The 25,111-nt window shown below is 56.0% G+C and overlaps 1 protein-coding gene across 1 annotated transcript in view; it reads left to right on the top strand.

The window, feature by feature from the left end:
- The first annotated feature begins 4,284 nt into the window (after positions 1 to 4,284).
- Positions 4,285 to 25,111, top strand: part of DPH1 (diphthamide biosynthesis 1) — a 33,211-nt gene continuing 12,384 nt past the window's right edge. Inside the window, exons 1-6 of the mRNA XM_081945524.1 lie at positions 4,285 to 4,377; positions 11,982 to 12,134; positions 13,148 to 13,211; positions 16,375 to 16,496; positions 20,300 to 20,454; positions 21,292 to 21,413. Coding sequence (XP_081801650.1) covers positions 4,323 to 4,377; positions 11,982 to 12,134; positions 13,148 to 13,211; positions 16,375 to 16,496; positions 20,300 to 20,454; positions 21,292 to 21,413 — 671 coding nt within the window. The 5' untranslated portion in view covers positions 4,285 to 4,322. The remainder of the gene's footprint in view (positions 4,378 to 11,981; positions 12,135 to 13,147; positions 13,212 to 16,374; positions 16,497 to 20,299; positions 20,455 to 21,291; positions 21,414 to 25,111) is intronic.

Below are 25,111 nucleotides of genomic sequence, written 5' to 3'. Positions count from 1 at the left end.
CGAACACAAGGAATTACAGGGCCTCTCTCCCACAGCCTTCCTGCTTGGGTAAACTCTTTCCCCCAGCCCCCCCACCCCCACCCCTCCAGCCTGGGCTGGGCCTGACAAGGGCCACCGCATCTTGGCCCTGGAAGGGAGGTCAACCAGCCGGGACTCAGGGAGCCCCTCCCCACAGTCCATCTAAATGGAAAAAAGCAGGAAGTGGATATTCGTATAGTAGCCCATGGCAGAATTCCCAGGGCCACCCCCAGCCCCACCCTGAGTGGCTGCTTTGAGGGGGGCTTGGCTCACTTGCTCTGCTCCAGATTCATATGTGCAGAGACCCCTTACAATGTGTTCGATGTATACCCAACTCAGATTCCTTCAGGAACTGGGAGATGTGAGAATGCAGCCAGGATTCATCCCAGGAGTCGCCACTTGAGCTCCTCACCCCTTGGGGTGGCCATGGGAATGAACAGGGGAGGGGGTTTGCTTTGGGGAGCAGGGAGGGCAGTGCTGAACGGGCCTATGTAGCCCAGAATCCCCTCCCACCAGGGCCAGGCAGCCCCTTGGCCAGCTGGATGCCTGCGTGTGGTAGCCTATGCCACCACCTGCCACGTAAAGGGCCCCAGCATTTAGCAGCATCAGGAAAGGATCAGCCGTTTCTCAGGGTATTTTCTCTCAAAAGCCCTCCTGCTTTTCCCCCTGCTCAGCTCCAGGATTCAAGCTTCCTGCCAGGAAGTAGCAGAAAGACCCCGGACTCCCTGTCCACCCACAGGCTGAAGCCCACAGGCCACCCGAAGGGGGCAGCCCCAGGGCAGGAGCCGTTTCTGAGAGGGCTTTTTTTGCTGGGGATGGGGACGGGCTGTGGACCTCCACTTCCTTGCAGTGACCCATAGGACCTGGCAGAGGGTCTGGATGGGACAGGACCCTAATGAACACAGACTGGAGTCCCCGGACCAGTCCTGGAATGGGCTGTGACCTTGACCCTTGGGGCTGCTGAATCTCCCTCTGGGTAAAGGGGAGCCATGCTGCCCAGTGGGGTATTCAGGCCTCTGGGCAGACCCCAGACGGAGGTCTTTCCCCAAGGAGTTTGGAGGTGCCTTGTCTCTCCCTTTTCTGCCCCCAAAGCTTCTGCCCAATTATTCCCTGGGGGCCCAAAAGTTTAGCCAAGGAAGTAAGAGCCACCCCCCCCCACCCCGAGACCACACCTGGGGACCGTACAGATCTAGCAGTCCATGGCCTGCTGCCCTCTTTCCCTCTGCCAAAGGCAGAACGACAGCCTTTGGAGGGGACACTGCCCGCTGGCTCTGCAACCCCCCCCAGCTTCTGTGGGTACATGACGAATGAGCCCTTCTGTTCTGCGTTGACGTTGGGGCCAACAGATTGCAACACACAGCACAGACTGTGTTGTTTTTGTGTTGCTCTCCTTGGAGGGAGGAGGCAGTTCTGGCCCAGATGCCGTCCTACCCTTCTTCCCACTGACCAAGACAGTCCTGGCAGGCAGGGCCAGAGCTGCTCCTTCTGTGGGGAGGAGGCAGACATGGATGGGGTGCACTCAGCAGGCCTGGGGGCTCAGACGGCCCAGCCACAGCTGGATTCTCCACCAGGAGACCCTCCTCTTTTGTGGTGAAGACCCCCTGTGTCACTTCTGTAGAAGCCCTCCAAGACCTGGGTGGGGAAGGGGCTCTCTTGCCCCAGATTAAGCCATGGGCTTCATTGATCTGCAGGAACCCACCCCCATCACGTGGCTGGTCTTAGCAGGTGGGGATCAGGCAGTCGGGGAGGGGGGGAAGGGGCTTCCTTGGCCAAGGTCAAATAAGGTGCCCCCTCCAAGAGGAGGAGGATAGCTGTGGTGAGTGGGAACTGCCAAGTGGTGGAAGCTGCAAGCAGAGCCCAACCCACGGGCTGGCCAGCCCCAGAGAGGTGTTGTGAATTACTCAAGCGCTGAGTAAGAGGAGCAGGGAGGGGGCAGAGCAGCTGTCACTCAGCCGGGGAGGGGGAGAGGGGTCTGGTTAGCATGTGATTGGAGGCAGGCCCACCAGGAGGGGAAGGGTGCAGGGAGCGTGGCCCAAAATGCCCCAAGGGGGGCAGCCAGCACAGGGAGAGGCAGCTGCTCTGGCTGGCAGGCAGGCCCAGGGTGGGGGGGGGGCCACCGGAGAGCCCTACTCCAGGGAGGCTGGTTGTGCTGGACTTTGGCCAGGGCAAAGAGGGAAGATGAATAAAGGCTGCCCCCTTTGGTCTGGGGAGCAGGTGGATTGTGTGGATGGAGAGAGATAAAGGGACAGAAAGATCATCCTTCAGGAAGGCAAGTTGCACCTGGATAAACAGATGAGGCAGCAGCAAGTAAGTCTCCTGGACTACAGGCTGGCCCTGAGGACACTGGGGGGGGGGGACCTGGGAGGGAGGGAAAGGCCGTGTATTTCCTCCTCCACCCCACCCCCTGCACGAAAGGGGGAGGCGGCCATCAGCTATGGTGGATCTGCTTATTCATGGGGCTGCTACAGAAATCCTGGGTGTCCCCTTCTCTTCCCTGCCCCAGTTCTGTTCACCCCTTTCCAGGGGGGCAGGAGAAAGTGCTTTCTCTCGGCTGGGGGGGACCTCCTCTCCTCCTCTTCTGGACGTGCCAGGATTGCCAGCCTGTATTGGCAATTAGATTTCCTCTGGTACCACTTGTGGGTGGCCTGGCTCCAAAGCTCCTATTTGTAGGGTGGCAGCAGGGTGGCTCCGGTGTAGCAAAGCAGGAGGGCTGGACGTGTCCCCCTGCCCACCTCCCCGGCTGTCCTGGTCAGGGAAAGGCAACCGAGGTCGGGCGTGTCCTCTTGCCCTCCAGGGGTCTCTAAAGAAGAACCTTTGGTCTGACCCTCGAGGGAAAGTCAGGGAATTCTGACCGCACGGATGGGTTTTTGCTGATTTGCAATCTCTGAGCTTTACCCCAAATTATATTTCTGAGCCCTCAGGATGTGAAATGAAGTGCCAGCCGCATGGGCCTCATTCTCACCCCCCTTTGAAACACCCCCCCCAATTATTAATGCTACCTTTATATGTCCTCCAGCTGCCCAGCTGCCACCTGCCTGGTGCAGGGGCCAACTGACAGAGGGATTAACGGAGGGACGCCTGTCTCCCACGGGGTCTGTCCTGCGGATTGAAGCTGAGAGGGCCAGCGCCCCCCCCCATCCCTTTGGTTAAACAGCACCGGACTTTGGGGCCCTGGAAGCGCCCCTGTCCTGTCCCTGTCCCCTGGAACGAGGCTGCCGAAGGAATCCACACAGCTCTGACCCGCTGGCACTCCAGAGGGCTCTTCTCCCAGGCTTTGGGGCAGGGAGGCTGGCACCCAACGTATAGAGGGTGTTGCTGCATATAATTTGATTTAATATAACTGTCTTTTCCGGAAGAATCTTGGGCAGTTTACAAAATCCATAAAAAAGGAATTAAACCCACAATGATAGCCAGGCCGGACGGAAGCATGGACCGTAGATTTAATGAAAGAAACAGTACAACAGGGGCACAACCAATGAACACCCCCCCCCATTAACCCCCAGCCTGGGAAAGTCTTCAAGGCTTCTCAAAATCCCAGGAAATTGGACACTGCCTGAATCTTGGGGAGGGGGCGATGGGGGCTGTTCTACATGTTTTGGCTGGATTTACCATTTTGTTCTTTTTAAAAAAAATATTGTTCCCTTCTTTAGCTTGTTATTCGTTTCTTCCCGAACACATATTGTATTTCAGTCCATAATCAGCTGCCCAGAGTTGACCTGGAACTGGGAAGCGCCTAAATCAAAGAAATGACATAAAACGGGGGGGGGGGGGGGGCGCAAACTTGGCAACTAAAACTTGTGGACTTCAACTCCCAGAATTCTCCAGCCAGCTCTGCTTCTCGGGGGCGCTTCTCGGCCTTAAGACCCTTTTGCTCGCCGCCAGCATTGCGGGGCCACAGGGGGGGGCAGTCGGGTCCGGCCCCTCCCCTCAAGGAGAGCCCCCCCGCTCTCCCTCGCGGCCAGCACCGGGGGCGAGGACGGCTGGCCGCGGGGTCGCCGGGCTCCCCTCCCCAAAGCCGGGTCGCAGGTGGGAAGTTCCCCCTCTGTGGACGGCCTGCGGGCGGGGATTATGGGAGCTGTAGTCCCCAAGAAGTAGCAGACGCCGCGGGAGCGATTGTGGGGAGGCTGCGAGGTCCGCTCGACCCTCGCTCCCCACCTTCTTCCCCGGCGGCCGCGAAGGCGCTCTGCGCGCACTCAGGAACCCGTCGCCTCCGCCCATCGGCGGCTCGGCGCTCCTCTGGCCGGCCTGGCTCGATCGGCGCTCGATCGGCGCTGCCTGGGCGGCTCCACGTGGGCGCGGCGGCCATGGCGGCGGACGCGGAGGGAGGCGGCGGCGGCGGCCCTCCGGCCCTGGCGGCAGGTGAGCGCTCCCCCGGGTGGGTGGGGGGCTTCGGGGCCGGGGGGAGGGGAGGGGAGGGGGTGGGGGTTGTGGACGGAGGTGGGGGGTGTCCTGGATGGAGGGGGGGCAGGAGGCTTTGGGGTGGTGGTCGCAGGCGGGGGGGGCTCCCTTTGGCAGAGAGAGACGCCACGGCCTTTATCCCCCTCCCAAAGGAAGCCTAAGAATAACAGGATTGAAAGGAACCTTGGAGGTCTTCTAGTCCATCCTTCTGCTGGAGTAGGAGACCCCATTCCAGGGCGTCCAATCTTGGAACTTTAAGACCTGTGGATGGACTTCAACTCCGAGAACTCCCCAGCTGGCCAAGGGCCTCCCAAGGCTGGTTAGATGTCAGAGGACAATCGCAGCATTCCCTGCGAATCCTCCAGATTCTTAGCCTGTATAGACAGCAGCCGGGCATCTTCTCATACAGACCTTCATGCCCCAAACCGTCATTGTTGTGAACCACCCAGAGTCACTGAGAGGGAGCGGTTGGCCATATACATCTTTCTTAATTCCTGTAAGAGCGCCAGGACCATATTTGTGGCTTTATCCACAGCTACGTCACCTATCCACTCACACTGAGCCCTTTACTAAATACTCCCGTTTTTTTCATTCGTGCTTTATTTCCAACGTCAACTTTTGCTGCATGCAGCGGCCAAGTGTTAATCCCATATTCACACGGAACATCCCACAATTCAAGGCTATGAATTTTATCCTGCGTTTTATCTAAATCTGCCTAAACTCACCTTCTGGCCCCTACAGGAGGAATTCTGCAAATGGCTTCCCACTCGTGGGTGGCAAAGTAATAATCCCCTTGGGGAGTTTGTGCTCCCTGTTGCTATGCTTCTCTTTGTGTAGGGGAACAAATTGACATTCTTGTAATCATCGGGCACAGACCCAATCGATGTCTCTCTCTCTCTCTCTCACACACACACAGAATGTGTCACACCACCTCTCTGCCAGCAAACCACATCCATGGTTTTAATATTTCTCCAGTTACACCAACTACACCTGCAGCCCTTTCAGCTTTCTCCTGGCATTTATAATTTTCTTTTTCCACTATCTCTTCCTTGGATGGTAATATTTATAGCAGGGCTGTCCCAAGCAAGCTTTGCCGGCTGGGGAATTCTGGGAGTTGAAGTCCACAGGTCTTAAAGTTGCCAAGGTTGGACACCCTTACATGTATAGCTTTATCTTCAAGTCTGCTTCGCCCCTAATAATTTAATCCACTTGGCATTTTTAATTGCATTTCATTTAGCTAGTGGTGTTTTGCTAAGTTCTTTGAGTTCCAAATCAGTATTTTATCACCATCAGAATTGCTCCACATTTTCTCTGCCTCTTTTAACTTTCCCCATTCCTTGTTTTTCTGCCTCATCCAGTCTTGTGACCCGAGTGGGCAGCAATTGCAGGTTGAAGTCTCGCGTTGCCCGATAGTGATGGGTGTTCTGCTCGTTCCTTGCCCTGAAAGTTTAACTCTTCTCTTCCAAATTCCAGGGAATGTTAAAATGGAGTTGCTTTAGCCACCCTTATGATGCTTCGTGTTCGCCTAACTGCCCACTGTCCTAGGGATATAGAATAACAGAGTAGGAAGGGGCCCTGGAGATCTTCTAGTCCAGGGGTGGTGAACACGCGGCTCTCTAGCCGCATGCGGCTCCCGGCCAAAATGAATGAGGCTCTTTGCCTCTTATCATTATTTTGTATACTGTGGCTCGGATCGCGTGCTCCCTTTCGGAAGCTGGGGAGGTTCTTTGCAGGCAGCTAGAACGGGCCGCCTGCAAAGGACTTCCCCAGACTTGCTTTGAGGAGCACGGGGCGACTGAGGCTAGTTGTGAAGCCCCAAAGCCCCCACCGCCACCAGAAGAACTGCTGCCACCTCCTCCTCCTCCTCCTCTAACAGGCAGCACTACCGGATTTGCCGCCCGGCGCTGCGGCTGAAATGAAGCCGCCAAAGCTCCAGCCGGCATCTCCGCGCGTGGCAGCAGCGCCTCCCCTCTGCTCGGAGCAGCTGAGCTCAGTCAGCGCTGGGTTACCCCTGCCCCCTCCTCCTCCTCCGCCGTGCTTTTGAGGAGCCATGAGGCTGCAGGAGCCATTAGGAAGGCGGGGGGGGGGAGCAGGGGAAAAAAAGCCTCATGGCTCCTCAAAAGCACGGAGGAGGGGGAGGGGGCAGAGGTAACCCAGCGCTGAGCTCAGGAGCAAATCTGGTGATTCTGTTGGAGGAGGAGGAGGAGGAGGTAGCAGCAGTTATTCTGGTGGCATCTCGTACTCGTCGGCATCTTCAGCAGAAGCCCTGCCCACAATGAAGAAAGCAAAGATGGAGCAGATCCACGCAGATGACGTTGCTGCAACATGACTGGAGGAGGAATTCTGGGAGTTGAAGTCCACAAGTGTTAAAGCTGTCAGGTTTGAAGACCTCTGCATTTTTTTTCTAGGGGTGGAAGGGTCTTGTAACTTGACAGCTTTAAGACTTCCATGCTTCAAATGCCAGAGTTCCTGAGCCAACAGGACTGGAGGAGAAATTCTGGGAGTTGAAGTCCACAAATCTTAAAGCTGTCAGGTTTGAAGACCCCTGGGGTTTTTTTCCCCTAAAGGGTTAGGGGTGCAAGGGTCTTGTAACTTGACAGCTTTAAGAGTTGCGTGCTTCAAATGCCAGAGTTTCTGAGCCAACATTTTGGTTGCTAATCAGGAGCGTTGTTAAGTGATACTGATATTATATAACACTTTGAATTAAGCGGGTACCTTGAAGAAACATAACTTTGAGTTTCAAATAATACTGATTTCGTTGTTGTCTTAGGTGACATCTGTGAAAAAAATTCGGGTGCTCAGGCATGAAAATGTGCCGCTCAAACACTATACTTTTCTGCTCACATCGAAAAAAAATTAGAGGGAACATTGCTTCCGGGTCTGTTTTGGCAGGTCACTGCGTGGTGTGGCTCTCTGACTCTCACAGTTTAAAATTTTGGCTCTTTTTGTCGAACTTGTTTGCCACCCCTGTTCTAGTCCAACCTCCTGCTCAAGCAGAAGATACTATATCATACTTTCAGACAAATGGCTGTCCAGTTTCTTCTAAAAAATCTCCAGTGATGAAGTACCCACAGCTTCTGGTGGCAAGCTGTTCCACTGGTTAATTGTTCTAACTGTGGGGAAATTTCTCCTTAGTTCTAGGTTGCTTCTCTCCTTGCTTAGTTTCTTTTCATCTATTTTCACTTCCCTCTTTATATTCTTTATATTCCAGGAAAGAAAGAAAAAAAATTAACAAGAAAATATTATAGAGCATTGAAAAGAGAAAAAGAATGAAATTCTTAAAAAAAGAGAAAAATAAAATCAGTCCAGTTTAAAAAATAAGCATTTGTAGAAATTCCAGCAGTAAAAGGATTAAAGAAAAATAACACACTAAGTTTGACTCAGGCTTAATCTCGCCACTTGACCTCTTCTGTCTTCAATTTTAGCTTTACTTTTGATATTTGGGGTGTTCTCTCATCTAATAGTAAAAAATTGTCTCACCAATTCAACACACTTTCTCTCCTGCTTGTCTTCCGTTTCTGGAGCTGTCCCAACTTTCAGCATCTTCAATGGCTGCATCTTTGTTGCCGGAAAAAAAGGCTTCTCCTGGATCTACGAGGGAATTTGCAATGTCCCTGGGATCAGCAGGATGTGCCCTTCTCTATCACCGTCTCTACGGGTTGGTTTAGGTCCAGAAGGACCATCCAGCGACAGAGATCTCGACGGCAATCTTGGAGCTTCCAGATCGCACGTTGTACCGTCGCTACGTCAGCCCCGCCTTCTCCTCTCCTTGCTTACTTTGGAGAATAGGTGGACCCACATCTCTTCTCCCTGATAGTCCCTCACACCTGCTATCATGTTTCCCCCCCCCCCCCCCCGCCCCGGTCCTTCTTTTCACTAGACTAGACATGCCCAATTCCTTCTCCGGCCTCAATGAAGATTGGGGGAGTGAACTGAAGAGCAACCTGTCTCCCTCTTTGAACCAGGTTGGTACGTCCGCAGAGGGGCCGCCAGATTCCTGCCGATCCTTTGCCCCCATGGACCACCCTGGCTCTCCTCTGGTGCTTTCCCCGTCCTTGGCTCCTTTGCTGAAGCAGGAGTTGGTTTTCTTATAAAGAATCAGCTCAGTTGTGCTTTTACACCAGGGCTGTGGAACTACGGCCCTTTTAGTGACTTGTGACTTCAACTCAACTCCCAGGATTCCATTCTGGCTCAGGATTCTGGGAGTGGAAGTCCACCAGTCATAAATGGGCCCATCGCCACCTCTGTTTTACCACCATTCTTGTGCCTTGTGCCCCTGCGCAGAGCCTTTGAAGAGGCAGAGACTGGCCAAAGGCTGCCCTTCTCTGGGCCTGTGAAGGGCCCGGCTGCGTTTTCTGCACCTTCTTTCCGTCCGTCCGCTCAGGCCATCCTGATAGAATAATTTTTGCTCTGGATCTTATTATTTAGAACGTTGTACGATTCCCCAGCCACCCACCTCCATCTCTGATTCTTCCTTCTCCCATCACCCTGAGGATCCCTGTTCCTCTATGCAACGTATGACCACAATTGAGCTCAAAATTCCCATTGCAAAGTGAGACACTAGTTAAGTGAGTTTTGCCCCAAGTTACGACCATTCTTACTATGGTTGCTAAGCGAATTCCTGCAGTTGTTACCGTGTTTCCCCGAAAATAAGACAGTGTCTTATTTTCTTTCGACCGCCTCCAAAATAAGCGCTTGGCCTTATTTTCAAGGAGGTCTTATTACTTTTGAGGTGCAGGAGGCAGCAAGCATGGTCACCTCATGCCTACTGCTGTGTTGCAATATTTTCAGGGATGGGCTTATTTTCAGGGGAGGGCTTATTTTAGCCCATGCGCTCAAAAGCCCGATTGGGCTTATTATCTGGGGAGGTCTTATTTTCAGGGAAACAGGGTAGTAACGTGGTTGTTAAGTGAATCTGGCTTCCCCGTTGAGTTTGCTTGTCAGAAGGTCGTAAAAGAGGATTGCATTACCCCAGGGCACTGCGACCGTCATAAGTATGAGTCAGTTGCCAAGCGTCTGAAGTTTGATTATGTGATCATGGGATCGTGAGTGTGAATAATGGTCATAAGTCACTTTTTTCAATGTTGTTGTAACTTTGAATTGGTCACTAAATGAACTGTTATAAGTCGAAGACTACCTGTGGAAGCAGTCCTTGTTTTACGACCAGTTCCAATGGACTCAGAGAAAAGGTACTAGGGGCCCCAGACTCAGAGTTTGGTGCCTCTTGGTCACGTGATCCCACTCTGGAGGCTCGGCAACTGACCTGCCCCGGTGGCTGTTTGCAGACCCTGTGGTGACACGACCCCAGTTTACTCTCTTTTTTGGCTAGAAACAGTGTTTATTCCTGGTCTCAGTGGCTTCACTTAATGGCAACGAAGGTTGGTTAACAACCATGATGATTTGTTAATAACTACTGCAAAAATGTCGTAAAATTTGGTTGGCCACATGATGTTTAATGACCAGCACAGTTTCCGACTGTAATTCCTGACTCAATTATAGGCAATCCTCAGCAGTTCATTTAGTGACGCTCAAAGTTATAATGGCACTGAGAAATGAGGCTTGATGACCATTTTTCACACTTGCAACCTTTGTATCATCTCCATGATCATGCAATCAAAATCCAGGCACCTGGCAACGGATTCAGAGGCTGGACTCGTATTTACGACGGCTGCCCTGTCCCTGGGTCATGGGATCACTTTTTGTGACCTTCTTGCAATAAAAATCAGTGGGGAAGCTCCATTCACTTAATAACTGGGTTACCAATTTAACAAAACTGCAGTTATTCACTTAACAACTGTGGCAGAAAAGGCAGAAAGTCACAACAAATGTCTCACTGAATGAAACGGGCTCCGTTTTGGTTGTAAGTCAAGGACTGCCTGTGTAGCCCCAGGAGTCTGAATGGCCCCAGTTGATCCTTTCTGATAGACAGCCCTTCCCTGCTGACCGAAGCCCACCCACCCACCCCCGCCATCCGGATCCCCCTTCCCTTCTGTTCCTGCTGCGGTTTTCCTGCCCCACATCTCTCGCTTTCCCAGAGGGGCTGCCTGCCCGTTTCCCTTTCCTCCCATTTCTTGTCTAATTCCTGCTTTTTGTCCCCTCTCCCTTTCTCATTCCCAGCTGGCAAAGGGCCAGGGGATGGCGGTTCCCACGGCTGGGCCACCTGGATGAAGGGGCTTCGCCCTGCCTCTCTGCCCACTGCAGCTGTGCCCGGAAAGCTTGCTCGGAGTTCGGGTTCTCCATTCTCTGCCCGTCGGTTGGCAAAAGAGCCAGTCTCTGCTTGCCCTCTGCTTCCTCTGGAGCCTCTTGTCTCCGGGGCACTGCCATGCAGCCGTCAGCCATCCCCCACCCCAATTTCTTCCCTCCCTCCCTCCCTCTCTCTGGAGCGCCTTCCATGCCAACTGCCCTCCTCCGTGAGGCTGTTGCTCTGCTGATTCACAGAACACCGACAGAGCTGTGCCAAAGGGGGAAGGGGCTGCGAGAGCCACTTGGAAGACCCAGGCCTGCTGGTCCTTCTGGCGTCGTGGGTGGCGGTGCCAACATCCCTCTTGAAATGTGTTTCGGCTCCTGCTGGCCGTGGTCCAACTGCGTTTCTCGCCCCTGGGCCCCCCATCCTCCCTGCTGCCCTCCGGACGGAGGGAACTGTAATGGGCCACTCAAGGCAAGATCCTGCCGGCCCTGGAAAGACACGAGGGCTTCACCCTTTGCGGAAGACCCTCTGCCGCCTTCTGCTTCGGTCCTGGGCACCATCCTCTTTCTCTCCCGCAGGGAGGAGCCCAGCCCGAAGACCCCGTCTAGGCAGCTTCCTTCCCCGCGTGGCCAAAGCGATGGGCATTCCTCTGTGGCAGATTTCCTGAGCAGTCGGGAGCCACCTGGACGGGAGAGGCCGAAGGGTCCTCTCTTAGCCCCACGGAGGACCCCTCCTTTCAACCCTGAGCTCCCAATCTTCTCCTTTGTCGTCTCCCCTGTCACACGCACGTCATAGGCTCCCCATCCCTGGGCTAGGAGGCCTTCAGTAGCAGCGGCCCTCAGGCCTACAGGCTGCTTCGCAGGGTTTTCCAGTCAGCAACAATTTGCCTCCTCATTTTACCGGCCTCGGAAGGACGGAAGGCTGAATTAACCTCAAGCCGGTCAGGATCGAACTCCAGGCGGTGGGCACAGTTGGCCTGGGATATTAGCCTGCGATACGGAGCCCCCCTCCCTCCTGTCATCCAGCCTTGCGTTTCAGTGGTGCACAGAGTCCGTGCCTCAGAGACCCTCAGGGTCCTCCAGCCGGATGGCGCTATAATTCACCAGCACCCAGAGGCAGCCGCTGCTGGGGAACGGTGGGCCTGGCCCCTTTTACAGCATGGGTGGCTTCCAGGCATCTGCTTCATCGGGGGGGGGGGCATTGGCCTGAGCAGCCTGGTTCCCTCGGCCATTCTTGGGGCTGAGTGTGGAAGCATAATGGCCAGGAGGGCCCTTGCCCAGGAATGGCGCTGTGAGTGAAGTAGGGAGGCAGGGGGGCTGGTGTGAGGGCTCGGTTTCCCCCCCACGTGGCCCTTGGCATCATTTCTGCCCTCCTGTAGCCAGGCGAGCCCCCCGACGAGTGGCCCACCATGTCCCCCAGGAGATCCTCTCTGATCCGGAGATCCAGGATGCCGTGGGACGCCTGCCTGACAACTACAACTTTGAGGTCTACAAAACGGTGTGGCGGGTCCGTCAGGCCCAAGCCAGGAGGGGTGAGTGCCTTGGGGCAGGCTCTGCACATTGGGCGGGGCGCCCCGGAGACCCCCAGGCCCACTTTGCCCACGGGGATCGGGCACTGAAGTATCCCTGCGTGGAAGCTCAGCTCCCCTCGCCTGCCTCGGTTCCATGGATGGCTCCCTCTGTGTGTGTGTGTGTGTGTGTGTGAACATGGCTCTAAGTGGGTGGCCCCTGGGGGTGGGGATAAGCCACACGGAGCCACGTGCGCTGTGGCTGACGGCTGCCACACGTGCCAAGGAGAGCTGCCTACAGAGCCCTTGCCCAGGCAATCTGCCTCCTGCCAGATAGCAGCTTCTCCGATTAGGATGCTGTGTGGGTCTCATGAGGTGTTGGCACCAGGGGGCTCCCTGCACCCGGATCTGCCTGCCCAGCTGTGGGTGACTGGCAGGGCAGCAGCTTTGCCCTCTTCCTGATCTCTCAGCGGCCAGAAAGGGCCAGAGGCCGGAGCGGGCAGCTGGATTCGGGGCTATGCAAGGGACCTGGGCATGCCTGTCAGAGCTTCTCTTACCTGCCTGCTGTCTGAATCTTGCCTGGAGCAGAGCCAGATGCCACCCTGTCGCTCCGCTTCTCTCCCCTCTGGGTGGTGCCAGGACTTCTCTTCTGCCAGCTCATCCTGGGGAACTGCAGAACTGGGCCACCCTTTGGCCTCACCCTGTCCCTGAGCTGCAACCTCCCCCACCCCCCACCCCCCACCCCCCACCCCCCACCCCCCACCCCCAACCCGATGCTCTCAGGTGGGAGTGCAGCACCCAGAATCCTCAGCCAGGGAGTCTCCCCAGGTCCCCTCCATTCTCCAGGCAGGGGGAGGTCAGCTTCTGCCAGCTTCCAGAGGCCCCTCTTGGCCGAGGTGGGAATGGAGGGTGGGGGGGCTGGGGGCATGCTTGGAGTCACCCCCCCCCCCCGAGGGTGGGCTTGAGCCCTGCTGGGGGAAAGGGAGCCCCAACTCCTGATGGGCCTCCTCTCCCCCCCCCTTCCTTCTTCCTTGCAGTGGCTCTGCAGATGCCGGAGGGGCTCCTGATGTTTGCTTGCACCCTGGCTGACATCGTTGAGAGGTGAGCTGGGGGGGGGGGGAGGCATAGGAGAGATGCCTTGGGGGTGGATTGGCGTGTGTGTGTGTGTGTGTGTGTGTGTGTGATTCAAGGCAGCCCCTCAGCTCTGCCGGCCCAGGGGCTGACTGCGGTGGGGGGGGGCTGATCTTCCCTGGGGGGCTGCCTCCGGAGCCAGCTGCCCCCAGTGCTTTGGGGAGCCGCCTGCCCAGCAAGGGGCCTCTTTGATGTCTTGACTTCAAAGGGGCCTGATTATCCAGATCCTTTTATCTGAAGCGAAGCAGCCAAGGGCTCCTCAGCCACCACCACCCCTCCAGAGACTGGGAGGAAACCAGTGCCCCTCCCCCAGCGACCCCCACCCCCCTTTTCCTGGCCCAGGAAGGGCTCCTTTTCTGGGTCTCCTTTCTGGAGCAGCTGCCCCCATTTGAAGGGGGCCTGGATGGCTTTTGTTTTATTCCTTCAAGGCCTTTTCTGCCTCCTCTGCTCCTCTCCCCCTCCCGCCCCACAGCCCTTCAAGGTAGGCCAGGCTGAGAAGGAGCTGCGTCCATGGCCGGTTCCTGCCCCCACCTCCCACCGGCTTCCACCCTCCTGGGTCAGCGGGAGGATCGTGACCCTCTGGTCTTGGACCCTTCGCAGGCACGCTCACAAAATGTCCTCTGCAGTGGCAGAGTCTCCTGTCCACTCCCTCACAGCTGCCCTTTAACCCCCCCCCCCGGCTCTCTTCTGGGCAGAGGGCAGGGGCACACCTCCGTTGCTAAGCAAGGCAGTTGCTAAACGAGTTTTATGTTTGTTTGTTTTTTGTTTTTTTGTTAAGTGAATTGCTGCAGTTGTTAAATCATGCAGTTTTAAGTGAATCCGCTTAATTCCATGCTGACTTTGCTTTTTGGAAACTGTCTGGGAGATTCATAAATGGCAATCACATGACACATACCCCGGGGGGGGGAGCTGTCCTAAGTCCATGCCAGTTGCCAAGTGCCTGAATTTTGATCATGAGGAATGCTGCAATGGTCATAAATGTGAGGACTGGTTGCAAATCACTTCTCTGTGTCTCTGTAACTTTGAACGGTCACTAAACGAAGTTCAAGACAAACTGTATGGCCGCTGAACCCATGGTAGGTGTCGGAGGGGCACAAGGCAGCTTCTGGAAGGGTGGCAGAACTGGCCCCGGCCAATTTGGATTCTCCTGGCAAGCCCTTTGACCGTTTCCTCCCCTCCCCACCTCTGCTCAGCCTCCTTTGTTTTGGCCAGATGCCTTCAGCCACGGCCTCCCCTCATTATCTTCCCCCCAGATTGACTGCTGCTGTTACTGGAGGCTCTCCGGGCGCTCTCCCTTAACTGGCAAGTTGCAGGATTTAGAGCAAGATGTCCACCTTTGGCCGCTTTAAGACCTGTGGACTTCAACTCCCAGAATTCCCCAGCCGGAGATACTCTCTCGTGCTAGCTGGGGGATTCTGGGAGTTGAAGTCCACAGGTCTTAAAGCGGCCAAAGATGGACACTCCTTATTTAGGAGGAGGAACTGGGGTGTGGTGGGGTAGGGAGTATTTTGAAATTTCACTCCACGCCAGGCAGGGGAGGCAGAGGGGCAGCCTAACCCCACGGCTGCCATCTGCTGCCCGGGAGGAGAGATGGCAGATTGGAGCTGCTGAAAAGAACAGCTACAACTGCTACCCCTGTTTGGCCCCCAAATTTCACCCAAATTTCCTGCCTCGGGAAGAAGCCAAACCCCTGGCAGCCCTGCACGCATTAGGCAGATCATCGTACCGCTTGGCTTCTCTGCCTGCTTCGTGGCTGGAGCTTCCTGGCCTGTCCGGCAGGAAAGGTGGCCTGCCCTCTCCAGGCCTTCTCTCTGCAGCCGTCGTCTGACCCTCTCGGCCCGGCCACAACCTCAGAACGGCCCCGGGTCCAGCCGCAGGGTAGCCGGTCTGCGTGGCCACTGGCTTCGTTCTTGCTTCGATGGCTTTCCCTCCCCTCCCCATGAACTTTGCCTGGGCTCCAGTCGCCCCCTGTGCTTCTAGAGTGGGGGGTTTGTGGTGTGTGTGTGTGTGTGTGTGTTTGCACAGGCCGAGCCTTGAGGGAATGTCACCCTCCCACCTTGGAAGATAGAATACTCCTAGGACTGGAAGGGAGCCCAGAGGTCTTCTAGTCCAACCCACTGCTTCCCTTGCAACCCCCCTGCCTTGAGAGCTGGAGCCCAGGGCCCTGGAGAGGAAGGAGCCCTTGTGTCCCCAGTCAGAGAGCTGCTGCAGGCCCTGCTCTATGCTCCGGCCTGGCTGGCAGCCGTCTATATTTTGGGGTACCCCAGCTGCACACGCCAGTCCAAGGCACAGACTCGGGGATCATGTGATCTGCTGTTGGCTGGGTGCCAGAGCGTCTCTCGCTTGAGTGCCGCAGCTTGACTTCTGGCAGTAGGGTGGGCATCTCGGCCATCCTTCCTTTCCCTCTTGGACCCTCTGCTGCTGGCACCCAGGGGGCACGGCTGGTACCCGCAGGCCCTCCACTTCCTTTGCAGCCAGATTGGGCGGTCTGTTTGGTGGGGGGGGGGGAAGGAGAGGTGGGGCCAGGGAGCCCCTGTGCCTGGGGTGGAGTGGAGCTCTGACAGTGGGGGGAGGAGGAGGAGGAGGAGGAGGAGGAGGAGGGGTGATGCCATGGCCGCCAGGCCCCTCTTCGCTCTGGGCCCTTGAGGGTGGGCTCCCCCAGGAGAGGGGCTGCACCCGAGCGGAGCCTCTGTCCTTCCGCCCGCCCCCTCCCTTCCTGGCCTCATTTCCAGGCCTTTGCTCTGGAAGGAATACCCCGCCCTCTTGCTCCCTTCCAGGGGTGGGGGAGACATTGGGCGCAGGCCCTTCTCTCTTTTGGGGCCTTGTGGGGCAAAAGGCCTGGAGAGGAGCTTCTGAATCTGGCACTGGCTGGACTGCTAGTGAGCAAAGCCTTGTCTTCCCTGGCGGAGAAGCTGCCCTCCCCTCTCCTTCAATCTTTAACTCCCAGAACCCCCAGAGCACCAAGAACCCCACAGGCCTCTTCCTTCTCCCTCCTCCCGCTCCCCCTCCCCGGCAGGAGAGCCCCGGGGCTGAAGTGGGCCACTGCGGGGCTGCGAATGGTGCCGGGCAGGAGCCCCCGTGGGGAGGGAGGGGTCAGCTGGACGGGACGTGCATTCTGCCTCTCCCCCTGCAGGTTCACCGGGGCAGAAGTCGTGGTGATGGGCGACGTGACCTATGGGGCCTGCTGTGTGGATGACTTCACTGCACGGGCCTTGGGAGCGGACTTCCTCGTCCACTACGGCCACAGCTGCCTGGGTACGTACAGGGTCCCTGGGCGGTGAGCTTCGTGGCTCCTCCTAGAGGGGGAAGCAGCACCCCCCACCCATATGGCCCCTGGAAAGATGCCAAGTCCTCCCTGCGCAGGCCAGATCCCCCCCACCCCTTTGCTGGGCTCTCTCCCCAGCTTGCCCATTGGGGAGAGAGGGAAATTCATGGATTTAGAAGATTTCTACCCAAGGGGCAAAATGGGGTTTAGGGGCTCAACGGCTTCTCTTTGCGGGGCCGCAGAAGTGCCCCAGTCCAAGTGCTCCCTGCCCTTCCACCCGGGTGGACTTCTGCCTGCCTGCCTGCCTGGCCCCAGCGATGGAAAGGGGGTCGCCTGCCCCACGTTGGAGGGCCGGTTTCTTCAGAGCCTTCGCATGTCTGGCGCTTGGCTGGCTGGCTGGCTGGCTGCGGAGGGGAGGGGAGGGGAGGGGGGGCAAGGGGAGGGGGAGCAGCAGCCTGCCGGCTCCCTAGGCGGAGCAGTACTCCAGATTCGGTTGCCATGGAAACTGCTGCTGTCCCAGATGCTGCTAACTTTGAAGTCCACCCAGGACGGAATTGGCTCAAAATCACAGAGAATTGGGCTAGGGGGCTGGGCTGCATTATCAGAGCCTCCCTGGGTTATCATCCCATTTTGTTGAGGGGTGTGTGTAGACGTGCTGAATTGGGGAGGGGGGCATGGGGCTGCCCCCCCCCACCCCCTGGGTGTGATCTGGTGGCCTCTCTCCTGACTCCCCTTCACACCATCGACCCCTGGCGCAGAAGCCACGCTTCATCCTCCGGCTCACTGACTGCCGTGGGGGGGTGGGGGCACGGGGGGGGGTTGCAGGTTGAGCGCCCTCCTTAAGCCTCTCATTACTGCCGAAGAAGAGCCCCCCCGCTCCCTCCCCCCGGGCAGAGGCTCTGCCGCACCAGCATTGCAGGGATGTTGCGGGGAGGGGCGCCTCCCGTCTCCATCGAGCCTGTTTGCGAACCACCCCCCTCGAGACGGTTGGGGAGGAGAGGAACGGAGCCCATATTCCACTTCCGGTGGCCTTTGCAAGTGGGGCGTCCTGCCCTCGGCTGCAGGCTGGCATCAGGGAAGCCAGGAGTCGCAGTTGGGGGGCCCCAGAGATCTGCCTTCACACTCGGGGATACAGGAAGCTGCACACCCAGTCGGGGTCTCCACCCCAGCCTGTCTCTGAGTTATGCCAGCAACCCAGCCGGATGGGCGGGAGACCCTCCGTTCCCACCCCCACCCCAGGTATCTGGGTCAGCCGCCGGGGGTCCCATCCTATGAAAAGCAGGTGGGAGGGAGGGAGGGAGGGGCTTTTCCAGGGTGACCCCTCCTTTTGCCCTCCCAGGCTGTCTATGGGGGGTGGGGGCTGCGTGGTGCCTCCGTGACCGGCCCCTCAGTTTCCCCCCCCCCCCAACCTGCAGGGCGGAAGCCTTTTTAGAACATACAGTTATGATTGCAACTGGGACCAGAACTGTCACTAAGTGAGGCAATGGTTAAGTGAGTCGCACCCAAGCCGCCCATCTCAAGCTGTGACTCCGGGCAGGGCACCTCACAAGCACCTTCTCATTGCGGTCGTTAATGAGTCACACGGTCGCTAAGCAAATCTGGCTCCCCCAACGAGCTTTGCTTCTTGGAAGCCGTCTGGGGAGATCAGGTGAGCAGGAAACGCTGCAATGGTCATAGCTGTGAGGATTGGTCATAAGTCCCTTTTTCCAGTGCCGCTGTGACCTTGCCTGGTTTTTAAACAGAGGGTCCTAAGTGGAGGGCCCTCCCTTAGCTCACCCTTGTTTTCTTGGTTGGGGTCTCAGAACAGGCCGAGTTAGGAGAGCAGGGGCAGGTAGTCCTTAACTTAGTTCATTTAGTGACCATTCAAAGTAACAACGGCACTGAAAAAGGAGTTGTGACCGTTTTTCACACTTACGACCGTTGCAGCATCCACGTGGTGACGTGATCAGAATTCAGGCACTTGGCAACTGACTCGTATTTATGACGGTTGCTGTGTCGCCTGATCCCCTTTTGTGACCTTCTGACAAGCAGAGTCAATGGAGAAGTCAGATTCATTTAACAACCATGTTACTCGCTTAACAACTGAAGCGATTTGCTTAATCACCATGTCAAGAAAGGATGTAAATTGGGGCAAAACTCACTGAACAAATGTTGGCAACAGAAATTTCCGGCTCAATTGTGGCCGTAAGTCGAGGACTGCCTGTGGATGCATTTGTGGAACAAGCCACGTCTAAACAGCAGATTAGGGTGGTTTGCATCAGAGGCCAAAACCACGGGGGGGGGGGGGCTTCCGTTGACTGGACCGCCAGCTCTCCTGCCCCATTTTCATCCAGCCCAGCCCCGGGGAGTGGGGGGTGTCAGGCAGAGCCAGCATCCCTGGCTGCCTCCTAAGGGATGACTCATTCAGGGGGGCACCAGCCACCCTCCCGTCTCAGGAGCAATTTCTGGCCAACAGGAGCAGGAGGGAGGGAGAGAGAGAGAGAGAGGGAGGGAGGGAGAGAGAGAGAGAGAAGGAGAGAGGGAGAGAGGGAGAGAGAGAAAATGGTGCAGCCTCTCTCAAATCCGACCGGTGACTCACTCAGAGGAGGCAACCTGGGGATTTGGCAGCCATCCTTGGCCGTTCGGATTGCAGGGAGGATGAAGAATGATCTGGACTGGACCACTAAAATGCACTGAGCTTTATTTTTGAACTGCCTCCTTCAGTCTAATAATTATTCCATTTTCTTCTCCGCCTTTTTGACTCCGAAGGCCCCAGAGAGAGAAAGGGGGTGGGGATTCCTGCCTGCCTCCCCTGGAGCCCCCCCTGGGCTTGGACCCTGGGTGTTGGGGGGCTGGCAGGCGCAGCCTTTGCTCTCTTCGGTGCAGGGAAGCACCCCAAAGAGGATCAGGGGGCTTGGAGGCTAAACCGTTTCATGAATAGAAGGACATGGGCTGACATGATAGCAGTGGCCCAATTCTTGAGGGGCTGCCCCAAAGAAGAAGGGGGGGTCCACCTATTTCCCAAAGCGCCAGAGGGCAGGACAAGAAACGACGGAAACTAATTGAGGAGAGAAACAACATGGAACTAAGGAGAAACTTCCTCACAGTGAGGTCTATTACGGTAACCAGGGGAACAGCTGGCCACCAGAAGCTGTGGTTGCTTCGACGCTGGATGTTTTCCAGAAGGGATCGGGGTCCCCTGCTTGACCAGGGGATGGAGCAGAAGACCCCCAAGGTCCTTTCCGACCCTGATATGCAGATAGGCTTGGACTTACACAATTGTTCAGGGAGCGTCCACAGTTACAAGGCCACTGAGAAAAGCGACCTTGTAAAGTTTTTTACACTTAGGTCTGTTGCAGCATCCCCACAGTCGGGATCAAAATTCAGGCGCTTGGCAACTGACTCGTATTTATGACGGTTGCAACATCCCCGGGTCACGGGATCCCCTTTTGTGGCTTTCTGACAAAGAAAGTCAGTAAGGAAAGCAGATTCACTTAAACAACTGTGTTGCTAACTTAACAATTGCAGTGATTCACTTAGTTATTGCAAGAAAGGTGGTATAATGGGGATAATACTCACTGAACAAATGTCTCACTTAGCAACAAATTTGCTAAGGCTCAATTGTGGTGGTAGGTTGAGGGCTACCTATAATATGTCAAAGAATAGAATAGAATAATAATAACTTTATTGTCACTTTGAATGTCCACAAATCGGCATACATTAAAATGAAATTCGGTTGCATGCAGCTTTCCAAGGGTCTCCTCCTCCTCCTCCAATGTACATGGCTACTCAACCATGTCCTCTGTCCCTGCAGTTCCCATCGACTCCACGCAGGGCCTGAAGATGCTCTACGTGTTTGTGGACATCAAGATTGACACGGCCCACCTCATCGAGACCCTCCGCTTCAACTTCCCGGTTGGGGCTAAATTGGCGCTAGTTAGCACTGTCCAGTTCGTATCTGCTCTGCAGGTGGGTAGAACTGAGCCCACCGGTCCAAGGGGTGGGGTGCCTGGGTGGGTGGGCATTTGTATGCCGGGGATGGCCCCCTGCCTCTTGCAACCAGGGCATCTAGGAGGTAGCATTGCCCCTCCCTGCCCAGTTCTCCTGGGGGGGGAGGAAGGAGCAACAGCAGTTCTCCCCCCCCCCAATCTTAAAGTAAGGGGGAGCTGGGTCTGAGGCCTCTCCCCTGGTTGTGGGTCTGCCTTTGCCTCCCACTGCGAACACAGGAAGGTCAGAAGGTCCTCTGGCCCCCTGTTCGCCCTCTGCACAGGGGCAGCCTCCCCTGCGGGGTGGGGTGGGGTTCATGTGTGACACCCTTGGTGCTCCGGAGCCCTGATGGTGCTGCCTGAGCGCATAGCCAGTGCTGCCTTGTGTTACCTGGTGCTTGTCTGGAAGCGTCCATTCTCCCCTAATTATACTTATGGGCCCCTGTGAAGGCCAGGGGAGCCTCCCCCACTCACCCCCGGTCCATCTCTGCTGTGTTCACGCCGTGGCTGTTGGAGAACAACAGATGGTGTGAAGGTAAGAAGGTGCCAGCCCCACATCAGGCCTTCGGGGTCCTCGCTGGCCAATGGGGAGCCTTTCAGAGGCTGCCAAGAGCACCCCCACCCCAAAAGGCCTGTCGCTGCCTAAGATCCAGGAAGGAGCAGCCAGGGACCCTCAGAGGCCGGATCCCCCACTGGGAGTCCTGAAATGAATTGCTCCAGTTGGCAATGTGCTACTCTAGGATCTCTCCCTTCCGTGTTCCCTGCAAAAGGGCCCCTGGAGCCACTTCACGCCTCCCTCCCTCCCTCCTTCCCTCCCCAGGCTGCCTCCCGGGAGCTCCAGCCCGACTACCGCGTCTGGACCCCCCAGTGCAAGCCCCTTTCCCCAGGGGAGCTGCTGGGCTGCACGGCCCCCCGGCTGACCCAGGAGACGGACGCCATCGTGTGAGTAGCCTTGCTGGTAGACTGGCATCCAAGGGGGAGGGCACTCGAGAGACCACCGCCCCCCCCCCCGGCACTGAAAAGCCAAAAGAGGGGGGGGGCTTTCATTAATAAGGCGTGGACAGGTGTGCCTTTGTTTTGGAAACATTCCCTTTCTCTCAAGCTTTCCCCACGTTTGCATCAATAAGCAAAAAGGATCTTTAAATGTTCTCATTAAGCTTAGTAAGTAATGACATTAAAATAGTTCTCCCAGGGCACTTTCTCCTAATTTGTTTCTTCTGATCCTCTGTTTTTGCATAAAGGATTGTACCGCAGAATGGGAAAACTGCACCAATGAAAAGGATAATTGTACTCCAGATTGCTTATTCGCACAGGGGGCCCAAAGTAAAGGCACTGAATTTCATACATTTTACCTACGTTCCAAGTTAGAGGGTAGATCACAAGGGGTTTCCCACCTTGGCAGCTTTACGACTTGTGGACTCCAACTCCCAGAATTCCTTAGCCAGCATGGTTGGCTGAGGAATTCTGGGACTTGGAAGTCCACAAGACGGTCTGAGGCTCCTGGAGTAGAACCCTCCCCTGGCTTGGGTTAAAATTTGGCTAGAAAACCCTCCAGAGGCTTAGCTGTCTATTATTCATTTGTGAAGCTCAGGCTTCTGGTCCTTATGAACCAACATCTGGGAGCATTTGGTGCGGTCCGTCCCTCCGGGCTAGAGGGACAGAGTGGCTGCGTCCCTGTTCAGCTGCGCCCTTCCCCGTGCCAGAATCCCCGGGTCAAGAGGCAGCTCTGGCTGGTGAGGGTGAGGCCTTCCAAGGAACCAGGAAGGGGGTTTTACGGAAAGCTCAGTGGGGCTTCCCTGCTCTGGGCCCGGGCTTAGCAACCCCAGGACCCATCGTGGGATTTGGGAGGGTGGGTGGGCTGGCAAGGCAGAGGCAGAGAGATTGCGAAAGACAGATCATTTGAGGCAGGAGAAGAAGCAATGGATGGAAACTCATCAAGGAGAGAAGCAACCTGGAATTAAGGAGACATTTCATGACAGTGAGAACAATTAACCAGGGGAACAGCTTGCCACCAGCATAGAATGGAATAGAATAACAGAGATGGAAGGGACCTTGGAGGTCTTCTAGTCCAACCCCTTGCTCAGGCAGGAATCCCTACACCACTTCAGACAGGTGGCTGTCCAGTCTCTTCTTAAAAACGTCCAGTGTTGGGGAAGCCACAACTTCGGGAGTCCACGTTTGTTCCACGGATTAATTGTTCTAACTGCCAAATTATGTCTGCTCCATCACTGAAAGCTTTCAAGGAGAGACTAGGCAGTTACTTGAAACGGTCGAGGGTCTCCGGCTTGAGCAGGGGGCTGGACTAGAAGGCCTCCAAGGTCCCCTCCAACTCTGTTACTCTGGGGTAGTGGGTTCTTACCGCCATGGTCCCCTCTGCCAGCCACGAGCTGTGCTCCATGCGGGGCAACAGAGCGAATGAGCCAACAGCCAAAAGCGGGATGGGCGGCTTCAATGCCACAGCTGGTGTCTTTCTCCTTAAGGACAGCAAATCAGCCAAGGCCCATAAGGCTGCAGGCCTAATTATTGGAGCAGTGGAAATGCTTAATGTGCTGTGAATGCAGAAGGGCTGGAGGAGGTGCAGAGGAGTGCTTGCGGGGGGGGGGGGGGAGTAGTGGGGAGCCCCTGGCCAGGGAAGGTGACCTTCTGCCCTGCCCCAGCTCCCCCTCCCCCCCTCCTGGGGCCCAGTGGGCCTTCTCCTTGCCAGCCTCTGTCCTAGGGAAGAACGACCCCCCTGGAGTTTGGCAGCCCCCTCCCCCTTTCAGCCTTGAAGACCTGGCTTCCCCCCAAGCTCTGGGAGAAAACTGGATAATCACACATTAGAAGTTTGATTTTGTGCCAAATTTTTGTTGGTTTTTATGTCTTCATGTTTTAATCGGCTTATTTTTATAGTTTAAATATGATTTTATATGTCTTTTCACCTGTGATTGAGAGCCAACCAAGAGTTGGTTGGAAGAAGGGCAGCTATAGAAAGGTTTTTGATAAAATAAATAAGCACTTGATCTTCCTCTTCATGCAGTTGGTTGGCATTGGTGGGCTTCCTTCTCTTCCTTCTCCTCCCTCCCTCCCTCCCTCCGTCTCTCTCAGCCCAACCCAACTCTCCTCACAGAATTGCTGTTCTCTGCACAGGAGGAGGAGGAGGAGGAAGGAGATTTATGTATGTTCACAGTTTTGTGTTGCTTATAAAAATAATAAACATGAGATAAATAAAATAAAATAAAACAAACTGGAACCAGCAGCCTTGAATGCCCCTTTGGAGAGAGGCCGCATGGCTGCAGGGGAGCTGCTGGGGAGAGAGGGCAGACCCCTCCACCCCCCCTCCACTCCCACCTCCCAGCAGGTGGGATTCTGCCCAGGTCAGAGCCAGGTGCTCAGCCCCCACCCCCCCACCCCCCCGCCAGAATGGCTTTGCAAATTCCCAGCCCTGGAAATCCTGGGGGTGCCGTTTCCAGAGACTGGCAGTATATATATGTCTGTGTGTGTGTGTGTGTGTTTCCCATTGGAAGGCAGCCAAGGCAGCTGGGGGCAGCCACCCGCCCAGGAGGGGTGGGCACTGCGCTGCTTTACCCTCTGCTGCCAGGCTGGGTGCTGCCACCTGCTTTTAGTTCAGCCGTCTCGGGGCAACTTTCTCTAAATGGCCAAATTAGATTTGACCCTCCAAATTGTCACCCTCAAATTAAAGACCGAAGCCAGCCAAGTTTCCTGTCTGGATCCATTTTCCGACTTCTCCCTCCACCAGAGCAGCCAAAGGGAGGAGTTGGCAGGGCAATTGCTGACTTGAAATAGGATTGAAAGCAGGCACCGAGATGCCTCCCATGCCCCTCCCATCCCGCAACCCAGCATCTCCCCTCATTCTCGGTCCGGCTGCTTTTGGAGAGTCGGAAGGAGCTTGGAGCTGCCCCTTGCCCCCCCCCTCCCAAGAGAGAGGGGCTTGTGGGGGGTCATCTTAGCTTCAAAATTGTTTGGGTGTTTGATGTAGAGCAGGGGTGCCCAATGTTGGCCAATTGAAGACCACCCAGCAGAGCAGAGCTGGGGAATTCTGGGAGTCGAAGTCCAGAGGTCGTAAGGTGGCCAACATTGGGCAGCCCTGATGTGGAAAGTAAAAAGCTAGTTTCCCTCCCCCCCCTCTGCCCCTTCAGCAGCCGAGGGTCTCCCAGTTGGCCCAGGAATAAGTGGATAAACAGCTGCTGCATCTTCTCTTCTTCCAGTTTATGGTTGCTTTTTTTAAAAAACATCAAAGCAGCCATGTTTGCTCAATGCAGCCCCCCATTAAGGAGGCAAAGAGAGGCCCTGTGTGTTTTCTTTTACCCGCCTGCGGGTGGAGTTTGGGTACTCCTCCCTGGGGGGGGGGGGGGGGCTTCCGAGTTTGAATTGGAGATCTGTGAAAGCAAAGGAATGAAAGGCTTTTCCAGATCCCACCTAGAAAAGGAGGAGGCTCAGGAGGGGCCTGGTGCGGCTGGGTGGTCTCGGCCAGGCTAAGCAGGGTCAAGGGCAGAGCGCCCTTGGGAGGAGGACTATAACCAGAAGGCAAATTTGAGGAAGGGGCTTCCGTGGCCAGATGCCAGCACCACACAGCCTTGCTCTGGGGAGAAAACCCGGGTGCCCAAGGCGAAGGTGACGCAGGAGATTCCGGGATTGTGGGT

This window comes from Natrix helvetica, assembly GCF_964273705.1.
Source record: "Natrix helvetica genome assembly, chromosome: 2".
Taxonomy (NCBI): Eukaryota; Metazoa; Chordata; class Lepidosauria; order Squamata; family Natricidae; genus Natrix; species Natrix helvetica.
Note: the sequence above shows the minus strand (reverse complement) of the source record. Positions and strands in the feature narration are given on the sequence as shown.